General features: G+C 32.1%; 3 protein-coding genes across 3 annotated transcripts; all 3 read right to left on the reverse strand.

Annotated features, from left to right (window-relative positions):
* Window positions 1-147: 147 nt before the first annotated feature.
* Window positions 148-2,002, reverse strand: LOC133308808 (large ribosomal subunit protein eL19y-like). Its single transcript, XM_061509517.1, has 5 exons — window positions 1,823-2,002; window positions 1,353-1,475; window positions 706-1,019; window positions 480-544; window positions 148-406 (listed from the first exon to the last, which is right to left on the reverse strand). Exons 1-5 carry the CDS (start codon window positions 1,932-1,934, stop codon window positions 382-384), a joined length of 639 nt encoding a protein of 212 aa, XP_061365501.1. The 5' UTR covers window positions 1,935-2,002; the 3' UTR covers window positions 148-381.
* Window positions 2,003-4,874: 2,872 nt separating this feature from the next.
* LOC133308810 (large ribosomal subunit protein eL19x-like) lies at window positions 4,875-6,777 on the reverse strand. Its single transcript, XM_061509519.1, has 5 exons — window positions 6,633-6,777; window positions 6,107-6,229; window positions 5,456-5,769; window positions 5,228-5,292; window positions 4,875-5,140 (listed from the first exon to the last, which is right to left on the reverse strand). Exons 1-5 carry the CDS (start codon window positions 6,742-6,744, stop codon window positions 5,116-5,118), a joined length of 639 nt encoding a protein of 212 aa, XP_061365503.1. The 5' UTR covers window positions 6,745-6,777; the 3' UTR covers window positions 4,875-5,115.
* Window positions 6,778-10,401: 3,624 nt separating this feature from the next.
* On the reverse strand, window positions 10,402-11,367 carry LOC133308836 (ethylene-responsive transcription factor ERF071). The gene is made up of 2 exons (XM_061509557.1): window positions 11,196-11,367; window positions 10,402-11,096 (listed from the first exon to the last, which is right to left on the reverse strand). The coding sequence occupies exons 1-2, from the start codon at window positions 11,365-11,367 to the stop codon at window positions 10,402-10,404; spliced, it is 867 nt and encodes a 288-aa protein (XP_061365541.1).
* Between the last annotated feature and the right edge of the window lie 1,759 nt (window positions 11,368-13,126).

Raw genomic sequence — 13,126 nt, forward strand, 5'->3', positions numbered from 1 at the left:
CTCTGAATTACACATATTACACGTTAACATTACCTCCTCATCTTCATCAGAAATTTCCTGTAATTGCAGGTAATCTATTATTTTGGAGTAGAATTGTTTACGCTGAAAACAAATCAATTAAATTTTGGTTACGACAATTGAGATCAGTAGAGCAATAACTATAATAAGAATAAGACGAGCCTTTCCACAACAATAATCATCTTCGTACCAAAAACAGTGAAACACCGGCTAAAAAAAGGAATATGATAACTTCACATACTTAAAATAAAGGCTAAATAAACAAGGTCTAAAACAACAAAGAGACTTGTCAAAACCACTTCAGAACAGTAACTCAGGATGCCAGCTCCTGAGATTCTATCAGCAAATCTCAGATTATATGATTCACTTCTTGGATTTCTTTGGTGCCCTGCACAAAAAGATTTATTTAGACATCAGCACACATAACATGGCAAAGGACAAGCATAAATTATAATACTCACTGGGCCGGCTGTGATGCTATAGCAGTTGTAGCACTGGGTGCAGCTGATGGCTTTTCTCCGGGACCCTGAACATTTTTACAAAAAGACAGGAAAAAGGGTCAAATTCTTCATTACCAATTTCAACGAGAATACTTGTTAAAGCAGTAAAACCCCAAATGCAATGATTGGAAAAATATAAATTCACTATATGCACTTGTGAATAGTTTCTCAAGACACTGTTACTCACTTGGGCCAAACGCTCTTCCCTCCGAGCAAGTTTCCTTTCTCTGCTGGCCTTGTTCTTGGCACGTTTGGCCTCAAACTGGTCAGACAAGGTCTTCTCTCTAGCCTTCTCAGCTTTGGATTTGTGTATGCTCTCCATCAGAACTCTCTTGTTCTTGAAAACATTACCCTTAACCTTCATGTACATGTCATGGTACATGTGCTTGTCAATCTTCTTAGATTCCCGATACTTGCGCAGCAGGCGTCTGAGCACACGCATTCTCCTCATCCAAAGGATTTTTGTGGGCAGCCTTGCCTCCCTGGTACCCTTGCGTTTACCTAGTAGTATTCAGGTAAACATCATAAGTAGCCAGCATTTCCTCCCAATGACAAAAAAGCAAATCATTTCATGCCAGCCCAGAAAAATTTCATACAAACTTAGTACAAATAACTCATGTCTCCTAAACTAATTTACAAAACAATTACACTGATTTATCCAAAATATAAGCATCTCAATAAAATACGGACATCTTATCAATTACATAATGAATGCGCTTATGACCATAGTTTCTAAGCAAGAATTAGCTAACAAACTAACAAGGATTAGATCCCCAGCTTAGATTGTCAAATCATGATTTAGAAGCAATTACACGTGAAATTGGGAATAAGTACCATATCCAGAGTGGCGTCCTTTCCTCTTAGCTTCCTTCATTCGACGGGCACGTGAGCGGGAGTGAATCTTAGTGGGTTTCCTGATAATAAACCCATCCTTAACAAGCTTTCTAATGTTTTGGCCTGCAAATGGAAATCCACAATGTTAAGCAGTGGAGTGCTTGAACACAATATTACATAGAAGCTCAACGTAGTAAAGCCATGTTGATCTCCCCAAAAGCTATACTACCAACGGAAAAACAATATTTGATGTTAACAAATAAAGTAGCAATATCAGATTTGCAATCTACATGTATAATAGCTCATGTTTGCATCTGCATATTCTAGGGAAAGAAAAGGGAATAATCCGGTGCAATTACATAAAAAGCTCAACAAATAACAAGATTCAGATGCTATGAAAACCCGTGGGGAACAAACCCAGAAAAAATGCCTTTTTCTTAAAAGTTAAAAACAAAAATCGGAGTGCGTACGAGAATTCGCCATGGAGATTTCATTGACTTCATTGGGGTCAAGCCAAACCTTCCCTCTTCCGCACTTGAGGACGCTCGATGCTAGCCGCTTCTGCAGTTTCAACGACACCATGTTTCCGTGTGTTCAGTGAAGCTAACGCTATCGCGATATGCGGAAGGGAAGCACTACATAACTCTAGGGTTCTGGAATGAGGTGATATGATGGGCCACTACTATTCACTTATCTTAAGCCCATCTCATTTCTAGTTCGTCTCAGTGGCCCAATAATAAAAACAGAGCACTGCGTAACTTTAGGGTTTGGGAATGAGGTGATATGATGGGCCACTATTCATAAAAAATAAAGTCACATGTGAACATTCATAATATTTTATAATAAAAATAAATTTTTCAACAATATATTTCAACAGAGAATTTTATCTACGGATTAATAAAAAAAAAAATTTATATTGACATCTAAACATGTTAATATCCATATTTTTATTGAAACATACTGTATATGATGAACCTTAGTAATTTGGTGGATAATAACAACTAAATTTTTTTTTGTAATGGTAGTAGTTGAAGAAAATAAATAGTTTTACTTTCACATTATAGAGCATACTTACTAAGAGCAGTTATTTAATATTGGTATTAAGATCATTTTTCATTGTTACTTTTAGTTTTTAACTAAAGTTGTTGTATTTTGTTATGACTCCTTGTGAGAAGATTATTATTTGATGACATATTTTAATAATAAATTTAATAAAGGTAGTAACTAAATTTTCACTTATATTAAAATTTTGTTTACATTTTCACTTGTATATTTGTGTACAAATATTATTTTATCAAAAAAATTTATAATTTGTATAAAATATGTTAAGAAAGTGTTAAATATTTATTTGTTAAAATATTTTTTAATGTGTTGAATATAATAACAAAAATTATGAAATTATAAATTTGGATAGCTCATTGACTAGCGCTAACTTATAAGGCTTTTGGCCCGTGTGGGTTATTATTGAAGTTTATTAGATCCTATGGACTTTTAGCCTTAACCCACACATACTAGGAGTTAATGGGAGAAGGTAGTACATTTTGACAGCTCTACTACAAATAATTTTGTAGTTTTCCTTTTTCTTGACCAAACAAAACTTAGGATTTTGACCTGAAATGAGTCTGTGATCCTTTTCAAGACGTGAATAAGGGAAATTAACCTGCGAGTTGCAAGCAAGATTGAAACAGATCAAAAATAGGTTTTACATGTCTGAAAAAAAAAAGATTTTACAAATTTCAAAAGAGATATACCCAATTGAAAGAAAAAAATACTTTAATTTGGGAAGGAGAAATTTTTTTTTTTTAAAAAAAAAGGAGAAGGAGAAATTTCTAGAATATACTTTGTACTGAAATAGATCTCCAAATTCTATTGGGCAGTTTTATTTTTCTTACAATTTTCTTTAACATCTATTGCAAAACCAGAATTTTTAAGTATTGGCGGCCTCGTGAGTTATATCCGGCATCAAGTAATGGCCATTTCTACATAAGAGTACATGTTATGTCTTAGGCTTAATTGTCTTAATTTTTTACATTTAAGTAGGGGTATAAATGAGCTATACTTCCTATCAGAAGTCTATGGCCAGTCTACGTTAAGCCAAATTTAGCCTATTACATCTAATAAAATAAAAAAGTCTTTAAAAAAACTTATTTAGAAAGTAAGTTGTATATTTTTTTTTTACAAGATCTAGTCAATAAGCCTATAGACTGACTTATATCATATTATTTATTTTAAATAAAATAAATAAGTATTCCAATAATTTTGAATAATAAAGTAATAATATTTTTTTATTTTTTTAATTCTTGAATACCTAATAAGTTTAAATAGGTTAATAAGCTTATGTCAGACCTTTTTTAAATATTAGTTAAATCAGACTTATAATTTGGCCTACATCATACCAGACTTAAAATATTTTATACAAACCTAATTTATTTAAGTCAAAATTTAACTCGCCTGATCCGTTTAGATCGCTACGATAAAAGTTTTGAAATAATTCCATGTGTTTTATATCCAGATAGTAATGTGATTGCAATCTTCGGTTATCTAAATAGTTAAGTCACGTGGAGCATCCATGCCTAGATGCCAAGGAATTAGCCCAGAGATATCTTCCTTCTTATTTTGTTGTTGTCGTCGTCAATTTTGCAAGTGTTGTGAATTAAGCTAGATATTGCTTGCCATCTCCTTATTATTGACCCAAGCATATCCTTCTTTGTGCAGGTTAAGGATTTTGGATGTGGCATTCTCCCGCGAGATATTCCACATCTCATTACCAAGTTTGCTCAGTCTTGGAGTGGACCAGCTCGATCCAGCAGTGTTGCTGGTCTTGGGCTTGCCATTTGTAAAAGGTCGGGAAAATAAAACACTATAACGTAGTGTTTGGTAGAAGATTTATTTTGGGATTGATGGTTCACGTATGGAGAACTGACTTTTGTGTTATTTTTTAAATGAAGTTCACTGTTACAGAATACCACTTGAGATTTGATATTTTGAGATAACTGACGAAGTGAAAAAACAGGTGCGAAATTTCTTCCAAACATAGATTTTGCAAATTGCAAATTTAAATAAATTTTTCTGATAATATTTCAGTCAACCAAACAATTTTTTTTACATTTTCTTACCAAACTCACTTTCCAACCATTTCCCTAGTAATTACATTTCCCTAGTATTCAAAAAAATTCTCCTCAACCAAACACCCCCTAAAACTGCTGAGTTTGCCGTAGTTTCACAATGTTCACGATTTAGAGTGATATTCTTGATTACCTAGTCGGACACCGTTTACTGCACCTATGCGAATGGATGTTAATGCTAAATAATAGTTTTTATTTATTGAGTTCTTGATTTTTCTCTTAAAAGTTGAGATTTATAAATCTCATGGATCACATTTTATTAATATATAATTAATTAAAAATTTGTAAAAAAAATTAACACAGGTAATTGAATCTGAACATTGTCCCATGCTCAAGCCCAGTAAACTCTCAAGTGAGATGGCATATTAAAAAATAAAATAAGACAATAAGACGACTATTGAGATCAGTAGAGCCATAGCTAGAAAAGGATAAGACGAGTATTTCGGAAACAATGATCATCTTCGTAACAAGAAATGAGAAACACAGGTTAAAAAAAAGGAATATTGTAAATTCACATACTTAAAAATAAACGCTAAACAAGCTCTAAACCAACAAAGAGACTTGTCAAAACTACTTCAGAACAATAACTTAGGATGCCAGCCCCCGGAAATCTATCAGCCAATATCAGAAAATATGATTTACTTCTTGGATTTCTTTGGTGCCCTGCACAAAAAGAGATTCATTTAGACATCACACATAACATGGCAAAAGGCAGTAATATAAAAGACAAGCACAAATTATAATACTCACTGGGTCGTCTGTGATGCTGTAGCAGTTGTAGCACTGGGTGCAGCTGATGGCTTTTCTCCAGGACCCTGAACATTTTTACAAAGAGACAGGAAAAAGGGTCAAATTCTTCATTAACAATTTCAGTGAGAATACTTGCTAAAGCAGTAAATCCCCAAATGCAATGATGGGGAAAATATAAATTCACTATAAACACTTGTGAATAGTTTCTCAAGACACTGTGTTACTCACTTGGGCCAAACGCTCTTCCCTCCGAGCAAGTTTCCTTTCTCTGCTGGCCTTGTTCTTGGCACGTTTAGCCTCAAACTGGTCAGACAAAGTCTTCTCTCTAGCCTTCTCAGCTTTGGATTTGTGTATACTCTCCATCAGAACTCTCTTGTTCTTGAAAACATTACCCTTAACCTTCATGTACATGTCATGGTACATGTGTTTATCAATCTTCTTAGATTCCCTGTATTTGCGCAGCAACCGTCTGAGTACACGCATTCTCCTCATCCAAAGGATTTTTGTGGGAAGCCTTGCCTCCCTGGTACCCTTGCGCTTACCTAGTAGTATTCAGGTAAGCATTATAAGCAGTCAGCATTTCCTCGCAACGACCAGAAAATAAATCATTTCATGCCCGCCCAGAAAAATTTCATATAAACATAGTACAAGTAACTCATGTCTCCTAAACTAATAAGAAAAACAATTACACTGATTTATCCAAATATAAGCAACTGTGAAATCTTGACAACATCTTATCAATTTCATGATGAATGTAGTTATGAGTTTCTAAGTAAGAATTAGCTTACAAACTAACAAGGACTGGATCCCCAGCTTAAATTGCCAAATCATGAGTTAGAATCCTTACAAGTGAAACTAATTAAGGTTGGGAATAAGTACCATAGCCAGAGTGGCGTCCTTTCCTCTTAGCTTCCTTCATTCTACGGGCACGTGACCGGGAGTGAATCTTGGTGGGTTTCCTGATAATAAACCCATCCTTAACAAGCTTTCTAATATTTTGGCCTGCAAATGGAAATCCACAATGTTAAGAAGAGCTTGAAAACAATATTACATAGAAACTCAACATAGTAAAGCCATGTTGATCTCCCCAAAAGCAATACAACCAACTGAAAAACAATATTTGATGATAACAACTAAAGTAGCAATAACAGATTCGCAATCTAGATGTATAATAGCTCATATTTGCATCTTCAAATTCTAGTGAAAGGAAAGGTGCAATTACATCAAAAGCTCAAGAAATAACAAGATTCAGATCCTATAAAAAACCATGGGGAACAAAGCCAGAAAAAATTCCTTTTTTAAAAATTTAAAACAAAAGAAAAATAATCGTAAGATTTAATTGAAAATCAGTGATTATAATAACAACAAAAAACTTAATAACCAGAGAAAGAACGCGAGTGCATACGAGAATTGGCCATGGAGATTTCATTGACTTCATTGGGGTCAAGCCACACCTTCCCTCCACCGCACTTGAGCACGCTTGCCGCCAGCCGCTTCTGCAGTTTCAGGGATACCATTTTGTTTCCCTTTTTTCTATGTTTCTGCTGATACAATTCGGGAAAAGAGAAAGCTAAACCCTAAAATCCCTCTTTTAATGGATTTGATTGAGATGGGCCTAGCCCACAATATGACCCACGAACTCCTCCGCATGGCAACTTGAATTCGGTTATTAGCAAATTAAACGTTTAACTTGGCTGTGTTCCATAAGTCCATAAAAAATAGTTAACTGGGCTGTGTTCCATAAGTCAATAAAAAAGAGTCTGGGTCAGTTCATAAAGATGGTATTGGTTGCTCTTACACTGTCGCCAAAGCATAAGATACGAATTAACTCACTAACTTTTCTTCATTAAATATAAATTACAAAGAGTTGGAACGAGATTGGTTCACCTGTTTATAAACTAAGTCATTTTAATTGATAAATTTAATAATATTTATTTTTTAATTGTACTTCAAAATCTGTGATTAATAATTATGTTTTTTAATATATATTTTTAGCAAAGTCAGGGTGTTCACATTCAATAAAATGAGATTAATCTCTTCGTGGCTTGAAGCATAACGATTTTCACTATTGGATATATTTCTTGTAGGAATTGAACTCATGACTTCATCAACCACAGAATTCATTCCTTAAGCTATAGTCCACTTACCAAATGAGCTACCCGTGAAGTTTATTTTTTTTAATACTTTAGGGTGTATGTAGAAAAAAAAAATATTTTTTCTAAGAGAGTATTAAGATAAAAAAAAATTCATATCAGAAAAATTCAATAACAAATAAAATGCTATCTATTAGTAAAAAAAATTACTCACGGGCCAATTTTTTTCGACCCATCGCCAATCCATTTTGAGTTATAATTAAACAAAATGAATTGAGATAAGTTGATGGATTGAAATGTATAATCAACATATCCATTTTTCGCGAATTAACTCATCAAAATTACCCCATATTATCATCTCTTGATGCTTGCATGCATCTGTACATGTAGTATCTTTTTATTACTGATTATTGATAAAAAAAAAAATTGACTTGCACATAACATTAATTAATATGCCACTAATACATTGAGCAGAGTGTATATACTGATTATGCAGAAATGGAGTTGTCAGAGTCATTTGTTGGTAGAAATAAAAACAAAAAAACAAATATTTCTTATGGAAGAATGACACAGTCAAAAAGGTTATAACTTTTGAACAAGTTGGTCTACAATGTCGTCGAAACTAACAATAATTTGTTACTATGATATTGATATGGCATGAGCAGTTTTATAATTTGTTTTTTTATGATATTTTATTCAGTTAATTGCTTCTTAATTAATTTGATTTGAAATAAATTTTAAAATTAAAATTTTAAACTCTTCTTAAATTTTAAAAAAAATTCAAACACATATTCTCGGTCACTAATCATCACCTACTTAATACCAACAAAATTATCATCATTTGATGCAGTTTTATATTTTTGAATCATGAATGAGGATAGCATGTTTTTGCTCACAGAGTCAAATATTTAATATGCTCTAGATCCATTTATAATTCAGTGGATAAAAATTAAGTATTTTCTAGTTTGCTTGTATAGAGAAAAGAAAAATTTTATTTTTTTCACTAAGTGACTACTCATCAATGAAAAGAATAGGTGTACCATAACTATTACAAATACTCTCCTCGTGGAGTCATACTAGTCAGTAGTTACAAAGTACAACCACTGTACTACACGCGCAGAACTGCAGGAGTACTAGTTTTCCCAGCCCAAACCTGTAGGCGCCCACCGAGTGCAAATTCAACGGCGTCAGTGATTTACATCATCATCATTCCTTTCCGGTTACTAATTACCATTACTGCCTGACCTTCAAGTTAAGACACGCTCCTTCCTCTATAAAAATATTAAAATATTTATGTATCATTCATTCAGTACATCTATATAATAAAAAATAAGAAATAATTGTTATATTTGTATGAAAAAAAAATATCTTTTTTTATTCAAATACCATTTATTGAATAGCAAATATATCTACTACAAATATACAGAAGATAATCTCCTCCTTGGCAGTCATCTAAAAAAAGTCAAAAACAATTCTCCGTTCAATTATCTTTAATTCCAACCCATTTATTATATTTTGTCCCACGCGTCACTGTCAAAAGGATTGTTTTATTCTTAACATTTGCCCTATATATTATTTTACACATTGTCATCGTTTTTAAAAAAAGTTGGACAAATTGTTGAAAAAAATTATTTGTATTTCAATCTAGGTGATTGACCAACATGATAAGAAAATACCACGATTACATAGTTTGTACCACTATCATGCAATATGTTATATGTACAAACTGCCCCATCCTAATAATATTTTTTCTAATCTCTCAGTAATTATTATTCTTTAATTACCGTATTGGTCAACCAGTTTCAAATTGTCATAGTTGAACTTGAAACTACCAAAAACAAAAAATTGTCATAGTTGAAAACAATAAATGTGGTGTGACCCGCTTTTATCTAGAAGTCTAAAACTCGTGGATGGCACGCGTGCATGTCGATTCACATTTTTATTCTTGTTTTATGCAAAAGTTAAGTAACAACAAACACTTGCTTAATATTTAGTTAATCATTTTATGAGTGTAGAAGGAGAGACGTGAAATATATAATTCAAAATAATATGCTTATAAGTTTATTAGAGGAATAAAATAGAGGGGTGGGGGAGTGTGACTAAAGACAAGTGGTTAAAATGGACAAACAACCTTTCTTATGGTATCCTTTTATTTTATTTAAGGAGATGGCATTTAATTGTTGATTTTAACAAAGATAATTAAGTAAATTATTAAGAGTATTATTTTTGCAGTTGTGGTAGCTTCTACCACATAAAAAAAATATTATCTCTCATTCTACCAAAGCATTCTCTCTTATCTCTCATTATGTCGATGGCACAGAGTATTACTTCTGTTACAACTGCAAAAATAATACTATCTTACTAAAAAAAAATATTAATGCTTTTATTAGAGTCATCGTAATTAGTACATGAAAACGAGGGGATTCATATTTATAAACACACACCATGTGTATCGTATTCATGAATACCTTTTTTTTAAAAAAAATACGTTAATACGGTTTTTAAAGTTATTAGAAAATAACATTTTTTAGCAATAAAGTACATGTTGTCAGAAGTTTAATTTCTAGCCATGTATTTGAATTTTTTTTTGTTGATATAGATAAAACCTATTCGATAATCTTTACTCATCGTCGGTAAATATCTCGAGAAAACTCTAAAAAAAAAATAGCAGTCTTTAGAATTCATATCTGAATGAGTTTATTTGCATAAACAAATTAATAAAATTTTAAAAATTTAATTAACCAAATCATTTTAATTTAATCATTTTCATTACGTACTATTATTCTTTTAACTTTCCAAACAAATAATCTTATCTATACTTCTCAAATTTTATTGTTTCCAACAAAGTGTAGGGTATAAAACTGTTTTTCCATGACGAACTAAGAACGGGGCATAATAGACCTAATGAACAAAAATTGAAGGAAACAAAGAAAAACTAGAATAAAATTGTAATTGAAAGTTGAAGTTTTTCATATGAGAAAACTACATAATACAAGAACTAAAATGAGCAACTGTAATTCAAATACAAAAATAAAAAGAAAACTGCATACACTTGGAAGTTGAAACTCAGAACACAGAAAATCACAGGGTTGATGAAGAAGTGACAGAAGCAGGAATGGCATCAACATCGAAGCTCCAAAGATCCCCAACAACACTTTCCTGAGCGCTATTGGGTGCAAGTGCAACTGATTGGCCATCATAGTAGGGAATCTGATAAAACCTCATGTAATTCTCGTACGCCATCAGCTCCTCCGAAAGTTTCTCCACTTGGTTCTTTTCCTCTTCACTTCCAACAATCACTAACTCCTTCACTTTTTCACCTTCCTCATTCACCTTCTCCTCTTCAAGATTATTCGAGTAAGCACCCTCCGACCCCGATCCATATCTACAACTTTCATCAAAAACTGGTTCTGTGCTATTAGCAGCATGAGAAGGAAACGCCCCTACTTGATTCAGATCATAACCAAACTCCAAATTCAAACTTTTGGGGACATAATCATATTGTTGTTGTGCTGGATTAACACTAACTTCAACGGAGTACTTATCATCTTCGTTAGGGAAATTCACTTTGGCTTTCTTGCCACGGATTTTTCGAGCTTCTCTGTCATAAGCTCTAGCAGCTTCTTCAGCTGTGTTGAATGTTCCCAACCAGACACGAACACCTTTCCTCGGATCTCGAATCTCCGCCGCCCATTTACCCCATGGCCTCTGCCTAATCCCTCTGTAGAGGTTTTTCCTCTGCCTCTTCCCTGTCTTGTTGTCAACTTGCTCGTTCACTGTCACATTCAGAAATCAGATATATATATATAATTGAAAAATGGTTAAAAGTTAAAACTCAAGAAAATGAAATGAGTGAACAGAGAATATACACTGACCTTGAGAAGGGTGAGATCTCTTGAGAGGGACTAATTGTTGATGCTGTGGATGAGAATTAACGAACTGCGGTTCATTCTGATTGCCAAACGTGTTAGGCCACAGTTCGGAGGTGGTGAGGGGGCGAGAACGACGGTGAGGGATAAACTCAGCGATGATAGAACCACCACACATGGTTAAACCGGTTTATGAAGAAGATTCAAAGAGTAATATATTAATATTAAAGGACTGGATATTTTGAGAGAGATGCTGGAATCACTGTCAGAAAGTTTATTGTTTTGGTACGAGAGTATGGAGAGGAAGTGGAGAAAATGGGTCTTTTGTAGTTGGAAAAATAAGAGGGTGAGTGACAGGGACACTGCATTGCATTGGGAACCTTCCTATGTGTACTAACCCCGTTCTCACAAGTTTGCATTTGAATAATCCTTTAAATGGAATTTTTTTTTTTTATGTCATTAGATGTTAGTTATCTTATCTTATCTTAGTAAAATAAAATTATAAGGAAACATACAAATAATTGGATAGAAAAGAGAGAGAGAGGTGAAATCCATGTTTATTATGTGTATACGAATTTAATTTATTTCATGTTAAATTAAATAAATATAATTCTCCTTTAAAATCAAATTTTGCTTTTTCCAACGCTTGGCTGGGTAGTAGCTACCTATTCCCTAGAATCAAGATTCTAGAAGGAAAGGAGTTTTTTTTTTTTTTTTATAGGTTCTTATATGCTTTGAATATATTAATTCAGGTGTTTGGAAGAGAATTTTTATTTGATATTTCTAGGAAAATAATAATGATAATTCTATTTGTTTATATTTGGTATAAGATTTTTGAAATTTTTTTCAGAAGTCTGATTTTTTTGGGATTTATTTTGTGTATAATTTTTCTTTTAAAATGTCATCTAATAATATTATCGCAGGGGTGATATTCTTGAAATCTTAGGTATTGAAAAAATTTTACATTTTTTTGGAACAAAATTCAGGTAATATTTTAACCTACTAACTAATTTTTTGATGATATTTCCAGAAAAGTGATTTTCTCATCATATTTCTGAAAATTATGATTTAGGGATATGAAAAAATTTATCATCTATCAAATGCTCCGTAAATAAAAAGTCACTTATGTTTTCATAATTATGCAAATTTGAACAAAATATATTATTTAATTTTCTTAAAATTATTCAATATGATTTATTTTTAGAATTATTTACGAAATTATATATATGTTTATTTAATAGTTAACGTGATTAGATTTTAGTTTGTTGTTGTTTTCATGAAAATTACTAGACTAATTTATTATATATGTATGCATTGGATGGTAATTTTTTAAGTTTATTAATTATTTATTTTGAAATCGATTGAACTAAACCAGTAGAGTTAAATATATTTTTGGTTCGGTTCTCTTATTAAATATATGGATTTAAGAAATGCATTGAGGCACAATAAAGTTTACACGAAAATTATAATATCAATAAGGTATCGAATTCTTACCTTGTCCAAATATATGTATATTTTTCATTTTATTTTGCACTTCTTACTTATTTAATTAAGTACAGCTCGAAAATTTACTTTACTTTCATTTAGTTTTTTTTTACTCTCATTTAGTTTTTAGATTCCGAGGTAGTGTAATTGAATAATATTTTTTTTCCAGACGTAGATAATTTTCTTAATATATAATTAAGTACAAATGGGAGAGCGAGCCTTCAAATAGCGATAAGATTATTCTTCTGTAACCAATAAATCACGTGTAATTAAATGAAAAAAGTCAAAACATTTGTTATTTGTGTTTTCGCACATAATGAAGTAATAATTGCTTATTTGAATTAAATAGGATGAAATATATAAAAGTATTATTAACATGTAACCTAGGATTGAAAATGAAAATTACTGAATATAAACTATAATTCACGCCTTAATCAGGCTCAATCTTGAAA

This window comes from Gastrolobium bilobum, unplaced genomic scaffold (genome assembly GCF_033153095.1).
Source record: "Gastrolobium bilobum isolate Gb01-03AN ecotype WA unplaced genomic scaffold, APGP_CSIRO_Gbil_v1 utg15473, whole genome shotgun sequence".
In the NCBI taxonomy this organism is placed as follows: Eukaryota; Viridiplantae; Streptophyta; class Magnoliopsida; order Fabales; family Fabaceae; genus Gastrolobium; species Gastrolobium bilobum.